Source organism: Salvia hispanica, chromosome 4 (genome assembly GCF_023119035.1).
Source record: "Salvia hispanica cultivar TCC Black 2014 chromosome 4, UniMelb_Shisp_WGS_1.0, whole genome shotgun sequence".
Lineage (NCBI taxonomy): Eukaryota > Viridiplantae > Streptophyta > Magnoliopsida > Lamiales > Lamiaceae > Salvia > Salvia hispanica.
In genome coordinates this window covers 50,098,549-50,123,611 of record NC_062968.1, presented here as the reverse complement: position 1 = coordinate 50,123,611, position 25,063 = coordinate 50,098,549, and the positions used below count along the sequence as shown (strand labels likewise).

General features: G+C 34.0%; 2 protein-coding genes across 2 annotated transcripts; both read right to left on the bottom strand.

Annotated features, from left to right (window-relative positions):
* Positions 1 to 77: 77 nt before the first annotated feature.
* LOC125218963 (protein-tyrosine-phosphatase PTP1-like) lies at positions 78 to 2,627 on the bottom strand. Its single transcript, XM_048120790.1, has 8 exons — positions 2,334 to 2,627; positions 1,756 to 1,852; positions 1,601 to 1,683; positions 1,392 to 1,526; positions 1,130 to 1,264; positions 894 to 1,042; positions 546 to 687; positions 78 to 362 (listed from the first exon to the last, which is right to left on the bottom strand). Exons 1-8 carry the CDS (start codon positions 2,541 to 2,543, stop codon positions 276 to 278), a joined length of 1,038 nt encoding a protein of 345 aa, XP_047976747.1. The 5' UTR covers positions 2,544 to 2,627; the 3' UTR covers positions 78 to 275.
* Positions 2,628 to 10,625: 7,998 nt separating this feature from the next.
* On the bottom strand, positions 10,626 to 11,682 carry LOC125217999. The gene is made up of 2 exons (XM_048119589.1): positions 11,505 to 11,682; positions 10,626 to 11,421 (listed from the first exon to the last, which is right to left on the bottom strand). Exon 2 carries the CDS (start codon positions 11,382 to 11,384, stop codon positions 10,770 to 10,772), a length of 615 nt encoding a protein of 204 aa, XP_047975546.1. The 5' UTR covers positions 11,385 to 11,421; positions 11,505 to 11,682; the 3' UTR covers positions 10,626 to 10,769.
* Positions 11,683 to 25,063: the final 13,381 nt, after the last annotated feature.

Here is a 25,063-nt window from a genome sequence, read left to right as displayed (position 1 = left end):
CTACACGAGAATATAATTTTGTCATAACTGATTTCACACGGTACCGGGAAGTAAACAAATAAAAGAAGAATAACAGAGGAAAAATAAAAATATTGTTCCATATCAGGCCAGCGGCAGTAGACATTCCTATTTATGCCTAAAGTCATTGGACTATGAACTTTCTTGAATTGCTGCAGATGCAACATTTTGAATGTATCTTGCAAAAAATTAAAAAACAAAAAGACATATGCATACAGTTTAGCTTATGAATTTCATCACTTGCTGCAGCAAAAATCTTAGCATCGATCACCATTAGCACGTGCGTTTAGTATGAGGCTTTCTAGTTCATCAACAATGGCGTAGTAGCAGAAGACATATTGATCCTGCAAAAGATGTATGCAATCGGCAAAATGCAGAATTCATATCAAAACTTTCAGTGAGAAAATTTACACAATACATAACCAATCACCATTTGTGATTAAGCATAGAATAGTATTCATTCTCAAGCATTCTTGTTTCTACCAACTACAAACCGAGAATTTGGTGAAGTATTAAAAAAAACGTACCTGGGTTTGCACCATTCCAACTCGCTGAGACCTAAACGTGGTTACAGTGTTAACGAGATCCAAAGCAGTCATATCCCCAAGCAGAACTCTTTGAACTGTATTGTGGACCACACAGTATGTTCCAGTTCTACCTATACCAGCACTGACAGATCAAACGAGTCTTAGTCTATATAAAATGTTAATCGTAGTACTGTGAGCGGAGGAAGGTGCACGCAATTGGGAGGTCAAAACATAAGAAACAGTGTCCAAAAATGGAATGTGTACATTCTTACAGGACACATCAAAATTATAAATTATGCAAATTATTGGGGACGGAGGGGGAGTATATTATAGAGTATGTTAATATACCTGCAATGAACCACAATTGGTCCAAGACTAGGTGGCACAGCAGATGCTCTTCGGAAGATTTCACGAACTGCAGCTGTATCATTTGGAACTCCATAATCCGGCCAGTCAGGATACAGGATGTGCAAAACAGAAAATGGTGGCTCTTCCGACTGAAACAGAAAAATGCCATAGATTTTTGTTAATTTACCAACAATTATTTTCATGAAATTTAAGGCAGAGTATGATAAATGCCCCACCTTCCTGTTTTTGACCTCTATGCATCGCAAGATTAGTGAAGTATTTGTCATCTGTATCCACTTGGTAACGATGCTTATGTTACCGAACTCTCTAGGGCCATCCTCTGCTTGGAAATAATCTCCACATTTCACTGCCTGCATCCATTAACGTTTAAAAATATTAGTAAAATTTGAAAAAATAGAATTGGTTAAAAGCCAAATTTGGGTGTAGTTTGTGCATTTAAAGGTAATTAACCCTTTACCCTTTACTAAATCAACTCACATTGCTATGATCAACCAAGCCGGTGAGCATGACTATGGCAGGGCAACGATACTGGAGTATCATTTCCCAGAAGTCTTCTGCAGTTCTTGGGAGAGGACCTTGAGTTGCAATAAATGGAGAAACATTTGCAGATGTCTAAAAAATCAAAATACTTAGTTTTAAATTGAGAAAGAAAAAGAAAAGTGGTGGAAGAGACAAGAAAACGCAACTGTAACAAAGCTTGCATTGATGTATCCTGTAGGAGAAGGTTTGTAGTCTTTATGCTGCTTCAAAACAACCCTGTTATCATCAACTGAAGTTTGAAAAATCATTATTTGCGAAGAATAAACATAGAGCTCTAATACCAGATTAGCTTAAAACTTACAAGGCACAACATCAGTGTAACGATTCTTGCTGTGATTCATGGAGGCGAGGGAAATAGAGCATTTATTCCTCGCGTCCAGAGCTCCCATCCTATTATCCTGTAGTAAACAATATATATCTATTTGGCTAATCCTCTGTAGAACAAGCATGCACAAGCGATAACTGAACGAAGATTATTTACATGGTTCGGTATAATGATTCCTCACATTTCTCTTTAAAGATTCAAACTCACAGTGAATACAAATGAGAGACTCAAGAACGAACTCTCAACTCTATGTATAATGATTCCTCACATTTCTCTCTTGAATAATGAACTACACAACATTACATCCACCATATATATAGGAAATGCTGAATAACTGATTCTTGAGGAATCAGTTAAGACAGTCCTCAATATATAACCTTCCAATTGCATCTTTTTCCAATTTTCTAAAATAATCCCATAGACTGACATAGTTGATAAGCTCTCACTCATTCAAACACTTCTCAACCTAATAGCTTTCTAAAATAAGTTTAGCTATGCAAGAGTAGAAATATATGCATGAATTCAGCAAATGACGGTGGATCGATTTAAAGTACCTGTAAGATTTGAAATTCGTTATGGATGGTGTGCAAAGAGGTCAATTTTTTCTTGAAAAAATTGAGTGCCTCGGAGCAGTGACGGAGCTGATCCTCAGATAGCCGAGGAATCTGATTAGTTGAAACGGCGGATATATCGAACGAATTGGCCGCGCGCAGAGGAGCTAAAGCGGCGGCGCTGCTGGAAAAGGGCCTTGCAGTGTTGGCCATCGCCGATCTCAACTCACGGAACCCTTCTGTTACAGATTGAAGCCGCAATTTTAAATTGTCATCTCCACAATAGCATATGATTGAGATTCAATAATTTTTAGGAGTTGACTTCAAATTTTTATGTCAGCTAACACATTTTTGTTATAATCTCTCCGTCCCGGATAATTCGTCCCAATTTTCCATTTCGGTCCGTCCCACATAATTTGTTCCACTTCACTTTTACTATTTTTGTAGTAGACTTGATATCCCACTAACTCATTCATACTCACATTTTATTATAAAACTACTATATAAAGGTAGGACCACATTCCACTAACTTTTTTAACCCATTTTTCATTACAATTCTTAAAATTCGTGCCCGATCAAAGTGACCCGAATTATCCGGGACGGAAGGAGTAGTTTTCAATTGAGATCCATAGGGTATCCACAATAGTAGAGCTAGTGGCCCTGAGCCAAGCCACAAAATTTAGCTTGGGCCACGCAACTTGGCCGGGCTATCAAAAATATTTGTTCACATGACAAAGTCAAGCCAAAACCACCAAATTAGTTGTTTTTTTCATTTTTTTTATATTTTAATTTAATAGAATAAAAATTATCAGACTATAATAATTATAAAAAAGCGTAATTTAAAAAAAAAATTAAAACCAAATCTTCGTTGTATTACAGAGGGGGTAAAATTATACAACGAAAATTATCGACATCACACAAACAACACCGCGAACGCATATCACGCTCTGCCCCCTCCCCTACGATTCCATACCTCTTCAACCAAATTAGCCTACGGTGTCGTATGTGATGTTTCTCTCCGCATTATGGGTGAACCGTTGGATCAAATATGCATTAGTACGCGGTACACCCATCTGCAGTGGGGCGGTGGCAATACCGTGACTTGTACTAGCACCCTCTTCCGGTGCCCAGCGCTCTGCAGCAAATCTTCCGTCATCTATTATCATATTGTGCAATATAATACATGCAAACATGATGGAGGCGACATCATTTTCATGCCAAACTCGTACCGGGCACCGTAGAATGGCCCATCGCGATTGGAGGACACCAAAAGCTCGCTCAACATCCTTCCTAGCACCCTCTTGTTTTACCGTGAAATGGGATTGCTTCGGCCCAAGCGGTTGTCGTATCGTCTTGACAAACACGGGCCAACGAGGGTATTTCCCATCGGCCAAATAGTATGCCCTGTTGTACTACGTGCCGTTGGCCACGAATCTGACCGTCGGACCCTCACCCCACTCGTCATTGAAGAGATAACACGACTGTAGAATATTGATGTCGTTGTTCGACCCTGTAACACCGAAATACGCATGCCAGATTCGCAAACGATTGTCAGCAACGGCTTCCAGGATCATCGTGGGGTGTCTTCCCTTTAAATCCAGATGCGAATTGCCCCTTCCAAGCCACCAGATAGTTCCTCCACTTCCAGTGCATGAAATCGATGCTGCCCAACATCCCTGGAAAATGGTGCACCATCCCGTGCATATCTATCAATCTCAGGCATTCATCGGCATTTGGCTTCCATAGATACTCCAGACCGAAGATATCCTTGATGCCATTACAAAGCTGTCTCAGCGTCTTTAGGGAAGTTGTTTCACCCATCTATAGGTATTCGCCGAACATGTCAGCAGGACCGGCATAGGCAAGCTGTTTAATTGCAACGGTATACTTCTGATATGTCGACAATCTAATTCGGCTGATAGCATCACGTCGCAGTGTCAAGCACTTGAACCGCCGCGCCAATAACGTCGTTATACGGGTGAAGAGCTGTTGCGACATTCTGAATCGGCGACGGAAAATCTCTGGCAGATAACGGGGGTTATCGACAAAGTAGTCCTCCATCAGCCATTAGTCGGCCCCGGTATGGTCTCCGCGGATTGTCCGCCGATGATGGATCAGCCAGTGACCGCCGCCGCCTCCTCGTCAGCTTCACGTTGCACCTCTTCAACCAGTTCACCGAACTCCCTATCGATCAATTGTTGAAACTCATCGTGGGAACTCATTTTTTAAAAGTAAAATTGAGATAAATTGAGAAGAGTGGAGATTGGAATGGGGTAAAAAAATGACAAAATGGGTAAATTTATAGAGTTAAGAAAATGAAAAAAAAATCGAAAATAGGGGAGCCGCGGCTCGTGCCCAAGCGCTGTGCCCGAGCCGCCGGCGTGGCTCTCCCCTGCCCCCTCCCCCCGACGGCCTTTTGTGGCTCTCTTAATAGGGAGTCGCGGCCGAGCCACACGCAAGCCACGGGCCACGGCTTCCCTATAGTGGATACTCTTTCTTACTCCCTCCATCCCTAATAATTTGTAGTAGCAATTTAACCCAAGTTTTATGAAATACTAGTATCACCCACGTGCGTTACACGATTCATTCTATTTTCCTCTTTTATTTTACAGAGCGAAAAAATTTTATGAAATTATAAACAATATCATCATAAGAAATCTAAAAGCATAAAAATATGTAATAAAATTCATTATATAAATATATATGAAATCAAATAAAAATATATATTGCTTAGTAAATTAGTAAAAATTCTTTGTAAATAATATGACCAACTAATTAAAATTATTACTAATTAAGAATAAATTTGTCTCCATCTTCTCTTCTGGAATTCTAGTATCCATCCCAACGTTTTTTATCTGCTTGTCTCTATCTCCAATAGCCTCACCTTTTCCAGTCATAATCTCCAACACTTTATCGCCCCTTGCCAGTGTCATCTTCTCCAATCAGATTGCCTCCATCTATATAAGAACTTTAAACAAAAAATAACAATAGTATAAATACATATATTTAAATTCGATGCTAAATTAGAAAATTGTTTGATGAGAACATGAACTTTTGCCACAATAGCAATGTATATATATATATATATTAAAAGCAAAAATAATATCGTAGAATACCTAAAACCAAGCAAAACTTTTGCAGTAAACAAAGCATCGAGTGGGTGTATTATAAACTACTCCCTCCGTCCCACAAAAGATGTCACACTTGTGGGACGGTACAAGATTTTAGGAGGTTTTGTTTTGTGTGTTAAATGGAGAGAGAAAATATAATTTTTATATTCATGTGAGTGAGAATTTTTTCCAAAAAGGGAAATGTAACATCTTTAGTGGGACAAACTAAAAAGGAAAGTGTGACATCTTTTATGGGACCGAGGGAGTATCAAATCATATATTTATATAGTCCAAACAAATGAATTGGGAGACTATTCTAAAACTTTTCAATTTCCTCCATTTATGATTAGAAATTTAATTTTTCAGTGAATACAAATGGACATAATGGCTCGTACAAATGAATTGGCTCATAATTTGTGATTTAGTCGTAGTTAATGTCTAAATTCATTTTAGTAGTGGTAATGGTATATTATTTGGTTAAAACGGAAGGATTTTCCACCCTATATAAAAAGTGGATTGAAAAAGTTAGTGGCATGTGAGTCCTAATTTTATATATTAGTTTTATAATTTTATGTGCGCGAGATTGAGTTAGTTGAATACGAGTTCCACTACTAAAAATGGTAAAAGCGAAAGGTGACAAATTTTAGGAATAAAAGAAAATGAAAATAAGTGATAAATTTTCAGGGATGGATGGAGTATTATTATTTTTTATTATAAATAAAAAATACTCCCACAAGAAAAAAAATCGTTGATTTAGAATTATGACAAATTTTTTGCTACAGTATATCATTTTGGATATACATTTATGACTAATTTCATTGCTATATAATTTCAGATATATATATTTATGACTAATTTCCTGCTACACCATTTTAGAAAACTGAAAGCGAAACTAAAGACACTTTACCAAGCATTTCAATTCTAAGAGCCTTCAATAGAAAAGATCAATTGAGAAAATACATTTCACATTTACCATCTCAAAAGGTAATGATACCCTCTTAGAAAGGAATCCTTTTAGAAAGGAATGAACTCCTAAAACAGAAGGTAAATTAGAAAGACAAACAAAAATAATTACTACCTTCGTCTCACTAGTCACTATAAATGTTCACATGTCCTTTTTAATTTGTCTCACTTAAGATGTCCATTTCCATATTTAGAAATAAATTCATCCCTCTTCTCCCCTCATTAAAACACTCAACTACCTTATCTCTCTAGTTAAATAGTAATCTCTTAAAACTTTGCATCACTCAAGATTGTGGACTTCTTGAGTGGGACATAAGCAGTACTCCCTCCGTCCCATTCAAGATGGTCACCTTTATATTTTTGTTTGTTCCAATCAAGATGACCACTTTCCAATTTTGGAAATAACCACCTTTCTCACCTTTCCTCATTGAAATATTCAACTATATTTTTCATCTCTACTTTATTCCACCTAATATCACTTCCTAAAATCCTGTGCCACTCAAGTATGTGGCCATCTTGAGTGGAACGGAGGGAGTACATTTTTTACCTTTTGTACCAAGAAAAAGGTAAAGATAACTTCTCAGAATAAAAGAAGGTACTCCCTCCGTCCGCAAATAGGAGTCCCGTTTTTCCATTTTAGTTCGTCCGCGAATAGGAGTCATAATTCACTTTAACCATAAATGGTAATAGGGTCCCACCTTCCACTAACTCATTCCACTCACATTCCATTTAAAACTATTATATACAAGTGGGATCCCTATTTTACTAACTTGTTTCCACCCACTTTTCTTAACATTTCTTAAAACAGTGGGACTCCTAATGGCGGACGGAGGAAGTATAATACTCCTCAAATACTCTTTTCTTTGAAATGAAATTTTATGAAGAAGGTGTAATTGCTAGGTTTGGTATACTGAAAAGCATGTTTCGAGCAAGTTTCGCTCGAATAGAATCTTGCTTGTATACGTAAAACTCTATAATCCACTTTTAACCCGATTCAGTATTATTCGAGCAGTTTCGCACGAATAGAATCAGTATATTATTACATTGTGTTTGCTTGTGCATTTATAAGATGTTTTATAAACATTTAAATGTATAAGAAGCAAACAAAGTCTAAGTCTTTTGCTTAGTAGACTGGTTGTGGGCGTCGTCCACTTTAAGGTAACACAATCGGTTCTATGCAATGCTTTGCAAAAGAAAAAGAAGAATTCCACAACCCAGATAGGCTTAGACTACCTATCGTGAAAGGTTGCAATGTCAGTCCGATTATTTCTAAGTCTTACTTGAAATAAGATGACGTTGGTGTGGTATAGCACTGAATGGATCTAACAGCAAGACGTGTCTTTATGCTATCTATTGAAAGACTAGGTCTTGATAAATAACTATTTCTTAATCTACATACGTTAGCATTGAGCATACGGTATTGATTATGCACTACTTTGACTTATCAATTGGTGCGGGTTTTTCGCAACCCAATAATCCCGATATATTGGGTAGTGGTGATTAATATCTAGCGGTGCTAGGATTGCTATTATGTTGAATCGTGCGCGAGGTGAGTCTCGTTTGATAATGTCCTCAAGAGGAGCTTGAACAAGGTTTTATTATTCGGAAACTGGCCAGTTGTTACTCTATGAAGAATAAATAAGTGTTCCTTGTTGAGTCCACTCTTGGAATTAATAAGATGTTAATTAATTAAGTCCATAGCAGACTTCAATTAATTAATGGACATTTATATCTTAAGCGCGGGAAATAAATAATATAAATAACGTAAACCCGGATTACTTGTAATTTCGGATTTGGATGGGGAGTGCAATATTACTTCTGTAGTGGCTGCTCGTAATATTCCAATATAAGCTTGTATTAAATTGTGAGTTCAATTTAATTAGTAAAAAGCTAATTGGGGGAGCCCATATCCAAAACCTTCCATAGATCCCTGACTGGGCCCAATTTGAACTTAATATAAATAGGAAAATAAAGGAGAGACAGAATTAATTTATTAGTAGTAGAAATTTTCGTTCCCCTCTAATTTGAGAGGAGCTCGAAAATTCTCTCAGCTCTCCTCCGTGAGATTTTTCTGTCTTCTTTATTCGAGTCCTAGTATTTTGATAAGATCAGCCCACCCTGATATCGAGATACAGTTCGGGAACCAGTCAGACGATCCGTGGTCTAGTATTGAAGATCATCGTGGAGAAGGCGCAAGCAATCGTCGATTCTTTGGAGAATCAAATCGTTAACTCTTAACCATAGAAATCATGTTTAGGATTTATATTTTCTAAGCATGAATTATTTGCGTTCTAGCATGCAATTATCTGTTTAACATGTGAATTGATTAATCGCATAATCGGTCAAATAGATCCGTATCTGATTTATTTGTTTTGTACAAGTCTTCCGTTGTGCAAGGGGCACCAAACCCCATAAGTAATTATGATATTTATTTCTCACCTCTCCATTTACCATTTCCATTAGATATGCTTTAAGGCATTAACAACCACATTTTTAACGACCATGTTAGGCACTTCTCTTAGAACCAGTGTTTTAAAAACCGAACAGGACCCGGCCGGTTCGACCAGTTCACCCCTAAAAGCCACTAGCATGTTGAGCCGCCGTGAACCGGAAACCGGCTTTTCACTTTTCAAAATATTTATTTAAAGAAATTTGTTGTTGCTTGGGCTTGAACATATGATATCATCTCTAAATACCAACTCCTTTTACCACTCCACCATATGGTCATTTTAAAATACGTGAACATTAATTATTCTTATAAATTAAATATGATTTTTTTTCCAACAGAACTAATATTTTATTTTAATTTAATTCTTTTAAAATATTATTAATTATACTTTTAAAATCATTGAAATTTTATAATATAGGAGTTTATAATTATACATAGAGTTAATAGTTTTTAATATTATTAATTATAATTTATTGTTACCGGATATTAATATTTTTTATCATATATATTTAATTTATATACACTTACTATTGATATTAATATTTAGTTTTACTTAAAATATGTTACTCCCTCCGTCCCGCTTTAGTAGTCCCATTGACTTTTCTGCCCTCTTTTTGTAAAAATGATAAAAAATAGTTAAAGAAAAGAAATGGTAAATTAAGAGAGAGGATAATATAGATAAGAGTCTTATCTACATTATTGTCTCTCTTACTTTACCATTTCTCCACTTTAACTATTTTTTATCATTTTTACGAAAAGAGGACAGAAAAGTCAATGGGACTGCTAAAGCGGGACGGAGGGAGTATTAATTATAATTTACTATTACGGAAGTAATTAATGATTTATTTCATATTATAATATTATTTCTTCCAATACGCCTTTACTTAAAATGAGCTTTATCTATTTATATATATGGTATTAAATTTTTTTATCTATAATAACTAATCATTTATATATTTAATTGACAATAAATTATGAAATTTTATCATTTATTAAATTTTAATATTTTTATTTACAACTAAGTACACATAAGTTAATATTTTTGATATATTATTAATTATATGTAAATTTAATACATTTTGTATATTGTATATTTAACAATATGTATTTACAATAGTATAACGGTTCAACCAGTGACTAAACCGGTTGGACCGGTTGAACCACGAACTAGTAGCTTCACCGGTTCGCTAACCTGTCCGAAATATTGCTTAGAACCTAAGCCACTAACCACGCCCTTGCAATGCCATAAATACACGTTGATTCCACGAATAGCATAAACACGTGGATAGTTTGGATGTAATATTTTTTAATTTTAGAAATTTTAATTAAAAAATTAAATTAAAATTTTAAAATCACCAAATTAAGATAATTTTTGAAATTTCATTAAAAAATTAAATGGAATTTTTAAAATCCCCAAATTAAGATAATTTTTGTAATTTTCTCAATTGGTTGTTGTAATTTGTAGGCTTTAAATAACGAAATATTCATTTTATAAAATTATAGTACTACTATATTATTTTTTTAAATTATGTAATTTTCATTTTTTGGAAGTTGCCGCTTTCCTGGGATCGCGACATCTGTTGTACAACGGAATGAAAGCACTAGATGATGATACATTAAGGTCTGTATCAAAGCTCCAACCGAGGAGGGTAAGGTTCAAGCTGCGAGAAGTTGTCTTGGATAATTAGAGTTTAGGAAAGCTGCTAGAGATCTTTGCGAAATTTAAAAGAACAAAATGTACACCGTGGGAATTAAAAGATGGATAAGATAAAGGTATCTTGTATTTTCTTGCCTTGGAAAATAATACAAGATCCCTATTTATAGACTCTATGGCTGGTTCGACTCTCTTTTGTGACCCGGGAAAGAAACAACAAATAAAACTCGAGAAAGAGGTAGGTTATAAATCAAATAAAAGAACTAAAGTAGTCTTGGTGACATTCGGGTGGTCATGTGTTGCGACGGGCGCATTGGTTCGGCTTGATTCCTCTTGGATCGGTGTTCCTTTCTCTTGGGCTGGCACCGTGGTGGATTCTTCTTGCAAGGTCTCGGGCTCCTCTTGGGGCTGTGCTTGGCCATCATTTTGATGGTGGCTCTGTTGAGTTTAATGGGATACTTGAGTTTGTTGTTTACAGATTTGAAGATCACCCGAGGTTGATCCTCGAATCCATCTATACACGTCTGTAGAGTGGTGCCTGCAGCGATTGTCATGGAAATCGCTCCGGCCTTGGTTACATCAGACGAGAGGGATCTGTTGAGGTTGTATATTGCGAGAGGGAGAAGCTCTTGGCAACTTCTCAGAGCGGATAAGGCCAGTTTGTTGCCTGGATTAATGTTGTTGATCATTCTTCTGATTCTTCCATTGTCGCTGAAATATGGGATTGTTAATGAAATTTGTTGCATCGTCCTCTTTCTCAATTGTTTGCTCCGAATTTCATTTGAAATGCCTTTCTTCAAGGAGCTATCAATAGTAGTTGCAGCCACTTGAGATATGGTAATAGCTATGCAAATGATTAAGGTCAGAAGAGAGGCCATGGAAGGAAATGTTAGAAATATGGAAATATTCCAAGCCCTGCACATACAATACTCCAATTATTACAATCGAAGGAAAATAACAATAAAATTGGAATGAAAATTACAAAGAAAAATACAAACCAATTGTAAGTCAGTTGAGAAAAATCTATTTTCACAAGACAAATTACTTCTGGACTAGTACTTTCGGATTGACATATTGTTCTCACAACCAACCCGCTAGGTACCGACAAACTTAACAAAATTCCAAGAGTCGAGCAAATAAACTTCTATGCAAATGCTAATATGCACAATGATAAGAAAAAGCTTGAGAGAAGAATGATTTGTTGATGTGTGTTCTTCTATTCCAAATCATGCCTATTTATAGGCTCAAATGGGGGACTTGAAGGGATTGTTAATCAAGTCAACTCATAAATTTATGAGTGGTTTCCTTTTACATTTATGGATATAAATTTATGATGATTTCCTTATTATATTTTTGGATATAAATTTATGAATGGTTTCCTTATTATATTTTTGGGTATAAATTTATGAGTGATTTCCTTATTACATTTTTGGATATAAATTTATGAGTGATTTTTGAATTTTAAAATTTCGTATCAAAAAAAATGTCTCAAGCTAGTAACATGGGATTGACAAAGTGATTTTAAATTTTAAAGTATGATTTTCTTACAATTAAGTTATTTTATTAGATTTCAGTAAATTGGTATAACAAAATTTAGTTAAAATAACTAATTTATGTGAAATGGATTGCAATGAATCAAATACTTATATTTATTGTTGGGATTATCGAGAGACGACTAGTGGAGGAAAAAATTGAAAATAGAGGTCAATATTAGTGAGTACTTTTTCATCTGTCTTTTGTTTAATAATATGTATTCCCTTTTAGACCGTGTTACTGTATTATTGAAATATCTTTTTTATGGCTAAAAATAGCACTCTAGCTTTCCCTTACTTTATTCACTTTCCTATTTTTATTTTTTTTTTCCTCTGATGAAAGGAATATAAGATAAAATCAAAAGTCAACGGAAGGCACAGAGACATTTTGTCCCTACCCTCTTGTCATCAACCCCTTATGGTTTGACTTATGTCTCGCATTTAATCTAAAAGAAAATAAAAACAATGAATCCTTTGTTTTTTTATCGTTTGTGCAGATAGATTCGTATGCATTTGTTAGTATATTACATTTATTTCAATTAAATTATATTTGCAAAAGCAAAGTCATGAACATACAACAACAAACTTTTTTCCATTTTGAACTCATTTTTTTATCCTATGCATGATATTCAAGTGCAAATGATTTGTGATGGTTTTATTTACATCTCTGATTTAGATGAAATAACTTTGAAGTTGCTAGTGGCAATTACATCTAATCGACCTTCCATTTTCATTGAAAATGATCCAGAGTGTTAATTCATCTGTCCATCAAGTTAGTTATTTCAATTCATCTTTAATTGCCTTTATTTATTGATTCATAAATAATGTTCGTGCACTTTATTTAATATGATTATTTAAATGAAACTTTTAGGATAATTATATATATTATAAAAATGAATTATAATTCAGGACATCCATCCCAAATTATCTTTATTCTCAATATTTATATTATTCAAGATATTTTATGAGCTTTCACAAGTAATTATATTAATCTCCTTTGTTATATTTTTACGTATCGATTCTCAATATTTATATTATTCATAATATTTTATGAACTTCCACAAGTAATTATATTAATATCCTTTGTTATTGAAATTAATTAGATTGCTACTATATATGCGAAATAGAAAGTAATTATATTAATCTCCTTTATTTAATATGATTATTTAGTAAATGAAACTTTTAGGATAATTATAATTATAGAGATAAATTATAATTCAGGACATCCATCCCAAATTATCTTTATTCTCAATATTTATATTATTCACAATATTTTATGAGCTTTCACAAGTAATTATATTAATCTCCTTTGTTTTTTAAATTTAGAATTCCTATTATATTAATATATGCGAAATAGAAAGTATAGTCAATGGCGGATCACAAGAATCTAAAAATTGTGGGGTCTGATGAGAAAAGTAAAATATCTCTATTTATTAAATTGATAGTTGACTTACACAGTAATAATATTTTGAAACTGCTAAAATTAATTAGTTGCGCACATGGTCATTGTTCTGGTTCAATAATAGCACTAGAAGAATTGATGGAAACTCGCAATCTTATCAAAAATAATTTATCTATTGATCGAAATTAGTACTAGAAGAATTGATGAAAACTGACATCTAATAAAAATTAATTTATCTATTGATCTAAATTGAAAGTTAATTAAAACCAGTAATCTAAAGTAAAGATAGTTATTATATCTGTTAAAATTAGTTTAAAAATTTTCGAGTTATTAGAAGAAGAAGAAAAAACATGACCACAAAATGTTCAATAAACTATGCTACTCCTATAATATTATGCACTGAATTTATGGATCTGACGAGAAACTTTATAGTCATTCTAGAGGTTAACAGAATAATATGACATCTCGAAACTTTATATATCTGGAGAGAAAATCTCCATTTTATTAATTCTTAGAAATACCATAAAAGGGCTAACAATATAAAGGCCCTTTTAAGAGAAAAATGTCTCTGATATTGTGTTCGATGCACTGAGATGTCATTGCTCGAAAAACAAATTAAGGACACACAAACAACGCAACAACGGAAACACAACTAGCTGCGTGTACGATTTAAAGGTGAGCATTTGGGTTTCAGTTCGTTTTTTTTATCTAAACCGAACCAAAATTGAAAAAGAATTTGTTCAAAACTCAAATTGAACCGAACCTGAAAAATAAAAAAAATTGAAATCGAAAACCGAACTTCAACAAAAACTGAAAACCGAAAAAAAGCATACATATATTAAGGGTCTTGTTAGGTTGGGATTTTTTAACCTAATTGAGAATTGAGATGCAATCTCAGCCACTCATCCAGAATATTTATAAAATGTCAACAACATATAGTTTATGTCAACTAGGGGGTATTATCGTCAATAGCTTGCACATCAAATGTCAAGAGCCTGGACATTAAATGTCAACAACTTTATTCAATAAATACTTTTTTTAATTTTTTTTTTATTTTTTTTAAATTTTTTTTTCAACTACATATACAATTCATGCCAACTACATATACAATTCATGTCAACTACACATCAAATGTCAACAACTTTATTCAATAAATACTTTTTTACATGAATTATACATGTAATTGACATTATATTGTGTAGTTAACATGAATTGTATATGTAGTTGACATGGATTGTATACACAGTTGACATTATATGTGTGTAGTTGACATGAATTGTGTATGTAGTTGACATGGATTGCACACATAGTTGACATGAATTGTATATGTAGTTGACATGAATTGTATATGTAGTTGACATTATATGTATGTAGTTGACATGGATTGTACACATAGTTGGCATAAATTGTATATGTAGTTGACATTATATGTGCGCAGTGGACATGAATTGTATATGTAGTTGAAAAATAAAAAAAAAATTAAAAAAAATTAAAAAATTAAAAATTAAAATGTACCATGATATTACCATTCTGCCATTTCATAATTAATTAATCTAAAAATATTTTCCATGTGAAAAAATCTGGACCACTCATTTAATAAAAATGAGTGGCTGATATTGCATCTCATTTCTCAATTCGCATAAAAAATCTCAATTGATCATAACCCCATATATTAATATATGTATATAATATATTTTATTTTATATATACCACTAATAAAATATATATATATATATATATATAATTAATAAAATATGTACATAATACATACTCCCTCCGTCCACGAAAAATTAGACAAAATTGTGAATGACACGAGTTTTAATGTGGAATTGGTAAAATAAGAGAGAAGGGGAAAAAAGTAAGAGAGTGAAATGTATGGTTCATATTATTAGTAGTGTTTAATTGTGTTTGGTAGCAAATGTGAGGTCTTTTTTCAAACTTGGTCTATTTTACGTGGACAACCAAAAATGGCAAATGTGGACTAATTTTCGTGGACGAAGGGAATTTTATATAAAATATATTAAAAGAATATATATATATATATATATATATATATATATATATATATATATATATATGTAGAGAGAGAGAGAGAGAGAGAGAGAGAGTAGTGATATGGGGCAAATGCCCCTTAAGTATATAACTAGAGAACAAATCTTAGCCACAAGATCAAGAAATCAAGGGCTAAGATTACTTTTAGAATTCTAGCATTATATTCCGGTTTTGAATTACTATATGAATAATTTAGGTCACTCGGGGGTATATTGGTCATTTTACTGAATTAAAATGAGAAGGGTCTTCTCTTTCCCTCATTTGAACATTTCATTGCCCTCTGTCTATTCTCTATTCTCCCTCTGTCGATTCCTCGTCGTCATCAAAATTAGCAAAGAAGAGAAGGGATTCCACCCAAATCATCTCCATGCAATCATCTTCGGTCAATCACAGCCCGAGGAGACTGCTCTTCCATTATAGGAAGGAGGTCGTGGACCCCACCAAGGTACATGGACGTGAATGAGGCGGCGACTGTTAGGTTTCCGATCGCCAGAGGGTCGGTAGGGTTTAGGAATAGTATGAGGAGGAGATTCTTGTCGGCAATGTGTTGTCATTTATCGACAAGCTCCGTCGCGTTTTCCTCCGGCGTTCATGTCACGTTGAAGACGGTGATTGAAAACTATTTTCAATCATTTTTTTATATTTGTGGTCGTTTCTAATCTTGCTTTTATTTGATTTTCTATATGGTTAAGCATTTCGGTTTTGCTTAATCCAAATCGATTTGAAAATTCAAATTTTGAGATATGTATCTGGATCGAACCAAAATATTTTAAAAACTGAATGTGAAAATTCAGAACTTTTATAACCATGGTTAGAGTCAAGTGTTTGTGATCCATGCTTATTGTACACAGTTTTTTTCATTTAAGTGAAGTAAAATGTGCTTAGAGTGAAGTATTACATGCTTAGAGTGAAGTGTTTGTGATCCCTGCTTATAGTGCACTGTTTTTTCATTTCAGTGAAGTAAAATGTGCTTAAAGTGAAGTATTTCATGGTTAGAGTGAAGTGTTTGTAATCCATGCTCATAGTGTACTGTTTTTTCATTTTAGTGAAGTAAAACGCGCTTAGTAATGAAGTATTTCATGGTTAGAGTGAAGTGTTTGTGATGCATAAATTGAAGTATTTCATGGTTAGAGTGAAGTGTTTGTAATTCATGCTCATAGTGTACTGTTTTTTCATTTTAGTGAAGTAAAACGCGCTTAGTAATGAAGTATTCCATGGTTAGAGTGAAGTGTTTGTGATGCATAAATTGAAGTATTTCATGGTTAGAGTGAAGTGTTTGTGATGCACGCTTATAGTGATCTGATTTTTCATCTCAGTGAAGTAAAACGTGCTTAGAGTGAAGTATTACATGGTTAGAGTGAAGTGTTTGTGATTCGTACTAATAGTGATCTATTTTTTTTCATCTTAGTGAAGTAAAATGTGCATAAAGTGAAGTATTCCATTCTTAGAGTGAAGTGTATGTGATCCATTCTTAAAGTGCATTGTTTTTAATTCCAGTGAAGTAAAACATGCGTAGAATGAATTATTTCATTGTTAGAGTGAAAAGTTTGTGATGCATGTTATCAGTGATATGTTTTTTCATCTCAGTGAAGTAAAATGTGCTTAATGTGAAGTATTCCATGGTTAGAGTGAAGTGTTTGTGATCTATGCTTATAGTGCACTGTTTTTTCATCATAGTGAAGTAAAATATGCTTAAAGTGAAGTATTCTATGGTTAAAGTGAAGTGTTTGTGATCCATGTTATTAGTGATCTGTTTTTCATCCCAGTGAAGTAAAATGTGCTTAGAGAGAAGTATTTCATGGTTAAAGTAAAGTATTTGTGATCCATGCTTATAGTGCATTGGATTTTCATTTCAGTGAAGTAAAATGTGTTTAAAGTGAAGTATTTCATGGTTAGAGTGAAGTGTTTGTGATCCATGTTATTAGTGATCTGTTTTGTCAACTCAGTGAAATAAAACGTGCTTAAAGTGAAGTATTTCATGGTTAGAGTGAAGTGTTGTGATCTATACTTATAGTGCACTGTTTTTTCATCTTAGAGAAGTAAAATGTGTTTAGAGAGAAGCATTCTTTGGTTAGATTAAAGTGTTTGTGATGCATGTTATTAGTGATCTGTTTTTCATCTCAGTGAAGTAAAATGTGCTTACAGTGAAGTATTTCATGGTTAGAGTGAAGTGTTTCTGATGCATGTTATTAGTGATCTTTTTGTGTTTGAATGTTGTTATGTCCAAGTATATTGTGTTTGAATGTTGTTATTAATCATTTTTTACTTTCTTTATATGATAGGATAACCAATGAATCTTTCAGAAGCTGCTGATATACGTAAAGAAAGACGAAAGACGAAGAGAAAAATAAACAGTAGGGGAAGCTTATGCATGTATGGAGAATGAAACAATTGTAGAAACTGATATAGTTCATAACATGATTCAGTTCATTGTAATACCTATTCGGTTCATTTACATTCAACAGTTTCATAACTTACATTAATATTTTGTTCAAAATTTTTATTTATGTAGTTCATAGATATAAATTCAATTGATTTTTAATAGCTCTTTTGTTCACAAATGATATTTAACAAAATATAGTTCACAAATAAACTAATTAATTGTTGAGATGAAGTAAACAACTAAAAAAGTGAATCAATTCGCAATCACAGTGAACTAAAATAAGTACACAGTGAACTAAAAACATGTAAGCAGTGAACTAAAAAATAGGTACGCAACGAAATAAGTATGTTGAACCAAGAAGTTTTCAAACGAAACAAAACTCACTTACAATGAAGTAAATATTGTTTATAGTGAAGTAAATATGTGTTTGATATTTCAGTGAAGAATATTATTTATAGTGTACTAATTTTCATTTCAGTTAAGTATAATGAGCATATAGAGTGATGTATATTGTGTGTATAGTGAAGTATATTCAACATTCTTTATAACGTACTGTTTTTTCATTTTAGTGAAGTATATTGAGCATAGAGTGATGCATATGACGTTTATAGTGAAGTAAATGTTGTTTTCGTTTCGGTGAAGTATAATGAACGTATAGTGACGTATATAGTGCATATAGTGAAGTAAAAACATGCTTAGAGTGACGTATTCCATGGTTACAGTGAAGTGTTTGTTATGCATGCTTATAGTGCTTTGTTTTTTCATCTCAGTGAAGTAAAAACATATTCAGAGTGAAGTATTCCCTGGTTAGAGTGATCTGTTTTTGATGCATGCTTATATTGGCTATATTGCGTTTATAGTGAACTATATTGGCTTTATAGTGAAGTATATTTTGTGTACAATGAATTGTATTGCCTTTATAGTGAAGTGCACAGATGAACACATATTTGACAAAATATAGCTCACTACATTAAAAATGAGTTCAAAGTGATCTAATTATGTTTTAAAGTGCCCAATCTTCGATCAACAACACCACAATACATAGATCTGCATCTTCATTACAACAATTCATCCCACGAAAAATCCTAAAAATCCAAATGATTTCAAATCCAAACGAAACTACAAAATATAAATCTGTTCATAGATCTGCATCACACGCATAGAACTACAAAGATAGAGATAGATTATTCAGTGTGAGGACATTATTGAGTGAGATAGATTATTGAGTGAGAGATTGAAGAAGTTTTTCAGAAGCAAAAAGCTTCTCCATAAGAAGCGTGATCTGAGCCCTAGATTCCATGGCGTAATCGACAGCCTCCGCCTCCAGCTCGTTGTAGATCCGCTCCTCGACCAACCGTACATGCTGCCACGTCACCGCAACTCCTCCTCCACTCTCTGCTCTCCCTCCAGGCTGCTCCAGAGCTCCCTCTCTAGCTCCACGTTCCTCCGCCGAAGCGCCTCCGACGCATCACGATGGCGGTCAGAGATCAGCACACAAAGAAAGAGAGAGAGATAATGATAATAGAAATAGAGAGAGATAATGCGTGAATGGAATGCGTATGTCAGAATATAGAACAAAGTTGATTTCCCAAACTACCCCCTGCAATTTTTATTAATAGAAATTGAATACTTCATTTAGTTTAATTGAGAATTGAGATGCATTATCAGCCACTCATTTATATTAAAGGAGTGGTCCAGAATTTTCCACATCAAAACTATTTTTATGATTAATTACTATTTTTAAGATTAATTAATTATGAAAGGGAAAAATGGGTAATGTGTCTCCTGATCTTAATCGGCCTCTTCTCCCCCATGGCGCCGCTCCCAATTGAAACCGTAGGCGTAATCACCCCCAATTTCCTCTCCGTCGAGTACAATCGCGTCGCCGCCACTGCAATCGGAGCGATTTTGCGATTATTAGTGGTGCAGACGTCAGTGGTTGTGGTGGACGAGGAGCGGGGGATTGATCGAGGAGATCTCCCCCCGGCGTTGTTCTGCTGCGACGAGACGGCGGCGGCGGCGACCGTGATGACGCTCTCGGCGGGGGATATCGAGAGTGAAGAAGTACAATTCCGGCCATGCAGGAGCCAGATTCGGCAAAATGGCCGAGGATGATATGGTGTTAATCCATTCGGTTAGGCGGATCTCGAAATTGACGAACGCGTTGAGCAAGTTTCCGCCGGATTCGAGCATGAATCCGTCGATGAATCAGATGAGCGCGCGAGATGGTGTTTCTAGAGGAGGAATTCCGCTCCTTGTTGGAGGAATCGAGCAATTCGAGGAGCGATGACGCTGACAATTTGCTCAGATTATCGGTCTACAGCTTGAGGAGTCAGGGGGATTATTGCGAGAGGGAGGATTCTGCTCCGGCGGAGTCTCCGTCGTATTTGGAGGAGGTGAAGATGCACGAGATCGCATCGACGATGATCTCACGAAATTTTTTTGGAGGTGAAATGAAAATTGTTAGCTGATTAATTACATGAAGCCTCAAGGGCTTGTGGTCTTGAATTTCAGTGTCAGTGGGAACTCTATTTCCTTAATCAATTTAGCTGATGATTTTAGTTGGATTACCTTTTCACACGACTTCGCTATTGTTATTTTTTTGTATGTGATGTTTGTGCTTAGTGCATATGTATTTGGGGAAGATGTTGGATTTGGTGGTGTTTTCCACTGAACTACTGGTTTAGCTGATCAATTTGGCAAACGTCGAGTTTTCAATACTCCCCTCTGTGAACAGGTCTTGTTTCGTCCTTGTTTTCTCTTCTTTGTGCTTGGATTGTTGTGTCTTATTTTATAATTGATGCAGGGAATTGTTGGATTTGCAATTGGTCTGGCAGCTATGGTAGGAGACTCAACATTAGATTGCCCTTTCTTTCAACATTTGCTTAGAAACTGGTTCGTTTAATTGGTTCCTAATACTCCTATGTTATGACAAAATTTGGGAACAGAGCAATAGCTGAAATTCAGTTTGCATTAACTGAAAAACAACAACATGATGATCTCATGATTGAATTATTATTCCATCGAGATTGTGGTCTTGAATTGATCCAAATGTTGTTAACAAATAAAGTATTTAATGAATATTCTGGCATTTCATAATTAATTAATCTAAAAATATTTTCCATGTGGCAAATTCTAGACCAATATATATATATATATATATATATATATATAGAGTTGTGATCAATGTCGAACCAATTTTAAAGACCGAACTAGAGACCAAATCTGGGCCATTAGATCTAGTTTTTTTGATGAGATGTGCTGCTGTGAAAATTTTTTCGGCTTCATTACAAGCCCATTTTACTTCATTGTATAGGTTTATTACTTCATTCTGTACGTAATACCTTGAAACTACAACATGTTTTTACTTGCTTCCAGTAGGTTTTGAAATGATTCAACATATGCTTCATTCAAATTCATTGACGTGGGTTTTTGCTTGATTAACATTTAAAAATGCAATTTATTCAAGTGAGTTTATTACTTCATTCAGAAACGTTATTACTTCATTGGATAAGATTTTTACTTCATTCCAGTAGGACTTCAAATGCTTCTACACATACTTCATTCCAATAATTTATTATATTATTCCATGTGTTTATTAAACCATATTAGCGCCATGGCGGTGGTGATAGATATTGTAGAGAGAAAGAACGGCACGCGACGGCGAAACCACATTTACGTACTGGAATGAAGTAAAAACCTACTGGAATGAAGTAAAAACCTACTAGAATGAAGTAAAAACCTACTAGAATGAAGTAATATATTCTGGAACGAAGTTAAATCTTCGTAACATGTTAGTATGACTTATTTACCTTCGGATGAATTAAAATAGGCTCGTGATGAAGGCGAAAATAATTTTTTTATGGATGAGATTCACAAATTTATAAATTATTTTCTCCTTCATCACCGGTCTATTTTAATTCATCCGAAGGTAAATAAGTCATACTAACACGTTACGAAGATTTAACTTCATTCCAGAATATATTACTTCATTCCATTAGGTTTTTACTTCATTCTAATAGGATTATTACTTCATTCTAGTACGTAAATGCAGTTTCGCCATCGCGTGCCGTTCTTTCTCTCTACAATATCTATGAAGTAAAAACCTTATCCAATGAAGTAATAACGTTTCTGAATGAAGTAATAAATTCACTTGAATAAATTGCATTTTTAATGTGAATAAAGTAAAAACTCATGTCAATGAATTCGAATGAAGCATATGTTGAATAATTTCAAAACCTACTTGGAGCAAGTAAAAACATGTTGTAGTTTCAATGTATTACGTACATAATGAAGTAATAAACCTATACAATGAAGTAAAATTGGCTTGTAATGAAGAGCGAAAAAAATTTACACAACAACATATCTCATCAAAAAACTAGATCTTATGGCCCAGATTTGGTCTCTAGTTCGGTCTTTAAGAAGGGTTCGACATTGATTACAACTCTCTCTCTCTCTCTCTCTATATATATATATATATAGGGTCTTGTTAGGATGAGATTTTTGGGCATAATTGAGAAATGAGATGCAATCTCAGCCACTAATTCACAAGATTAACTTAATGTCAACAACTATTACATTATGTCAACACGGGGGTATAATTGTCTTTTCATTAAATTGTATTTGAAATCATTTTCTAAAATCCTCTCTAAAACTCTAGCTGCAAAGTCTTCAAATCTTCAACATTCAAATCTTCAAATCTCTTCAACATTCAAATCTTCAAATCTCTTCAACATTCAAATCTTCAAATCTTCAAATCTTCAACATTCTAATCTTCAAATCTTCAACATTCAAATTTTCAAATCTTCAACATTCAATAAAATAACACTTATTAAAATATCAACAACTAAAAAATAACACTTATAATTTACATATCAATACCGAGAATATCGAATGTCAACAACTCATATTAAAATGTCAACAACTTAAAAATAACACTTACAATTCACATATCAATACCGAGAATATCGAATGTCAACAACTCGTATTAAAATGTCAACAACTAAACAAATAACACTTATAATTTACATATCAATACCGAGATTATCGAATGTCAACAACTTGTATTAAAATGTCAACTAAAAAATAACACTTACAATTCACATATCAATACCGAGAATATCGAATGTCAACACCTCGTATTAAAATGTCAACAACTAAAAAATAACACTTACAATTCACATATCAATACCGAGATTATCGAATGTCAACAACTCGTATTAAAATGTCAACAACTAAAAAATAACACTTATAATTAATGTCAACGACAAATGTCAATAACAAATGTTATGTCAACAACAAACTTTATTTATGTCAACTACGATGTCAACAACAAACTTTATTTATGTCAACAATAACATTTCACAAATAATTAATGGCAATGTCATTTTAACGACGTATATTATTTATGTCAACAACAACGTTTTACATATAATTCATGTCAACAACAATGTTTTACATATAATAGTTGACATTATATGTATGTAGTTGACATGAATTGTAACTAACTAGTAGCAACTAATTTCCAACTGGAGAATTTCACCAAACACCTAGAGTGCATCATGATTAAGCTTGATTCTCCAATCCAGCTCACGTCCCAAATTTCCACAAATATAAACTCAAATCTCAATCTTAATTTCAATTTCAAACTCAATCGAAGAATTAGCCCCAGAATTAACTAGAATTGTCAAATATCCCAACCACGTCTTCGTAGTGAAGTTCTCTCTATCCTGAAATTTATCAAACAAATCCAAAATCCAACTCTCAATTCATCCTCATCCACCAAACTTAGCAGCTCGATGAGGAGACGCAGCCTGAATAGCTGCTCTGAAATTGCAGGATCTCAACGCGCCGCCGCGGACAAATTCCAACGCCGAAACCACCGCTGATTTCGCCTTCACCGCTGCCTTCTTCAGCTTCCGACTCCTCAGCAGCTTCTCGCCGTCGGAATAGCCTAATTTGTAAGTCTGCAGAAAAAATTCGCCTCTTTCTCGCCCGATCGCGGCGGTAGCTCCATGAAGTCATTAGATTCTGGCCACTCCGCCGCGTCGAGAAGATTCTCCAGCCTCCGTCGCCGCTTCTCGCTCCAGATTCTATCTCGCCGCCGCTTCTCCAACCATGTAGAATTCTCGTCGAATTCTATCTCATTCAAGCAATTCATCAAAAATTAGTTGAATTCATCTGAATTAATCCCCAATCAATTGTGTATTAGTAGTAAATTGAATTGAATTGATAGGTAAATTTAGTTGCAATCAACACCGTGGGATGGAGGGAGAAACTGATTTTGGCTCTGCAGTTCTTCTTCCCCATCTTTGATTGGCCCCAATTACCATTCTATCATTTCATAATAAATTAATCTAAAAATATTTTTTGTGTGGCAAAATCTGGACCACTCATTTAATAAAAATGAGTGGCTGATATTGCATCTCATTTCTCAATTAACCTAAAAAATCTCAATTGATCATGGACCTATATATATATATATATATATAGAGTCCCATTATCCACAAACCCACTCTTAAAGACCGAACCACCGAACCATACCAAATTAGGACTTTTAGATCTAGTTTTTTATGGATGAGATTCACAAATTTATAAATTATTTTCTCCTTCATCACCGGTCTATTTTTATTCATCCGAAGGTAAATAAGTCATACTAACACGTTACGAATATTTAACTTCATTCCAGAATATATTACTTCATTCCGGTAGGTTTTTACTTCATTCTAATAGGATTATTACTTCATTCTAGTACGTAAATGCAGTTTCGCCGTCGCGTGCCGTTCTTTCTCTCTACAATATCTATCACCACCGCTACGACGCTGATATGGTGTAATAAACACATGGAATAATATAATAAATTATATGAATGAAGTATGTGTAGAAGCATTTGAAGTCCTACTGGAATGAAGTAAAAACCTTATCCAATGAAGTAATAACGTTTCTGAATGAAGTAATAAATTCACTTGAATAAATTGCATTTTTTAATGTCAATAAAGTAAAAACTCATGTCAATGAATTCGAATGAAGCATATGTTGAATCATTTCAAAACCTACTTGAAGCAAGTAAAAACATGTTGTAGTTTCAATGTATTACGTACATAATGAAGTAATAAACCTATACAATGAAGTAAAATTGGCTTGTAATGAAGAGCGAAAAAAATTTACACAGCAACATATCTCATCAAA